This window comes from Apium graveolens, chromosome 11 (assembly GCF_009905375.1).
Source record: "Apium graveolens cultivar Ventura chromosome 11, ASM990537v1, whole genome shotgun sequence".
Taxonomy (NCBI): Eukaryota; Viridiplantae; Streptophyta; class Magnoliopsida; order Apiales; family Apiaceae; genus Apium; species Apium graveolens.
In genome coordinates, this window is record NC_133657.1 from 143,875,765 (window position 1) to 143,876,727 (window position 963).

Consider the following 963-nt stretch of genomic DNA (forward strand, 5'->3'; position numbering starts at 1 on the left):
CTAGGCCAATACATTTCAGGATAGGAGATGAGAAGTTCCTGCGGTAAAGTATTCCTTCTTGGAGGGAGAACTTGGATGCCTTTGCTTTTAATCTTTGAGCTTTTCCTTTGTCTTCTGGGAGCTCCCCTTTGTCCAAGTAATTTATTAAGGGGGTCATCCAGTTTTGACTGCTTTCTATCTCCAAGATCTCTCAGGATTCAATGGATGGTTTGTGGAGTTCTTCAAAGTAGACTGGGCAGTCCAGATCTGATGAGTTCTGGAGTAATTTGGATAGGATGTCTGCTTCTTCATTTTCTTCTCGACATATCTGAAAGACTTGGTGGCTTGGTATTGAAGCTAAGTAGCTCTGAACCAGTGCTTGTTACTTCGCCAGAGTAGGGTCCTTCGCTATGTATTCTCCATTTGTTTGCTTGACCACTATCTGGGAGTCGCTGTAGATTTTAAAGTCCTGTACCCTTAGAGTCCGGGAGAGCTTTAGTCCTGCGATCAATGCCTCATATTCTGCTTGATTGTTTGTTGCTGGGAAGCTGAAAGATATAGCTGTCTGGATCTTGAATCCTTCTGGACTCTTGAGTATGAGTCCGGCTCCTGACCTCTCGCTTGTTGAAGAACCATCTACTTTTAAGGTCCAGGCTCCAGGACTTGTATCCTTTTTTGGGTCCTGGTCCATGTCCATTGGTTACGGACCTTCTTTTGGGAAGTTGCATTCGATTATGAAATCTGCAAGAGCTTGAGCTTTGATTGCGGTCCTGGGAATGAAGCTTAGATTGAACTGGCTCAACTCCACAGCCCAATTGACAAGTCTTCCCGAGACATCTGGCTTGTGAATTATTTTCCTTAGTGGTTGATTTGTTACTACTCTGATTTCTCTCCCTTGGAAGTAATGTCTGAGTTTTCTTGAAGTTGTGACTAAGGCAAAGGCAAACTTCTCCAATCTTGGATATCTTGTTTCTGCATCTTTTA

The 963-nt window shown here is 43.4% G+C and overlaps 1 protein-coding gene across 1 annotated transcript; it reads right to left on the minus strand.

Moving 5' to 3' along the window:
• Window positions 1-361: 361 nt before the first annotated feature.
• Window positions 362-676, minus strand: LOC141695975 (uncharacterized). Its single transcript, XM_074500175.1, has one exon. The coding sequence runs from the start codon at window positions 674-676 to the stop codon at window positions 362-364; it is 315 nt and encodes a 104-aa protein (XP_074356276.1).
• Between the last annotated feature and the right edge of the window lie 287 nt (window positions 677-963).

What these genes read in the sequence shown, in the direction of transcription:
- LOC141695975 (XM_074500175.1), bottom strand. Translation starts at nt 676, where the DNA reads ATGGACATGGACCAGGACCCAAAAAAGGATACAAGTCCTGGAGCCTGG.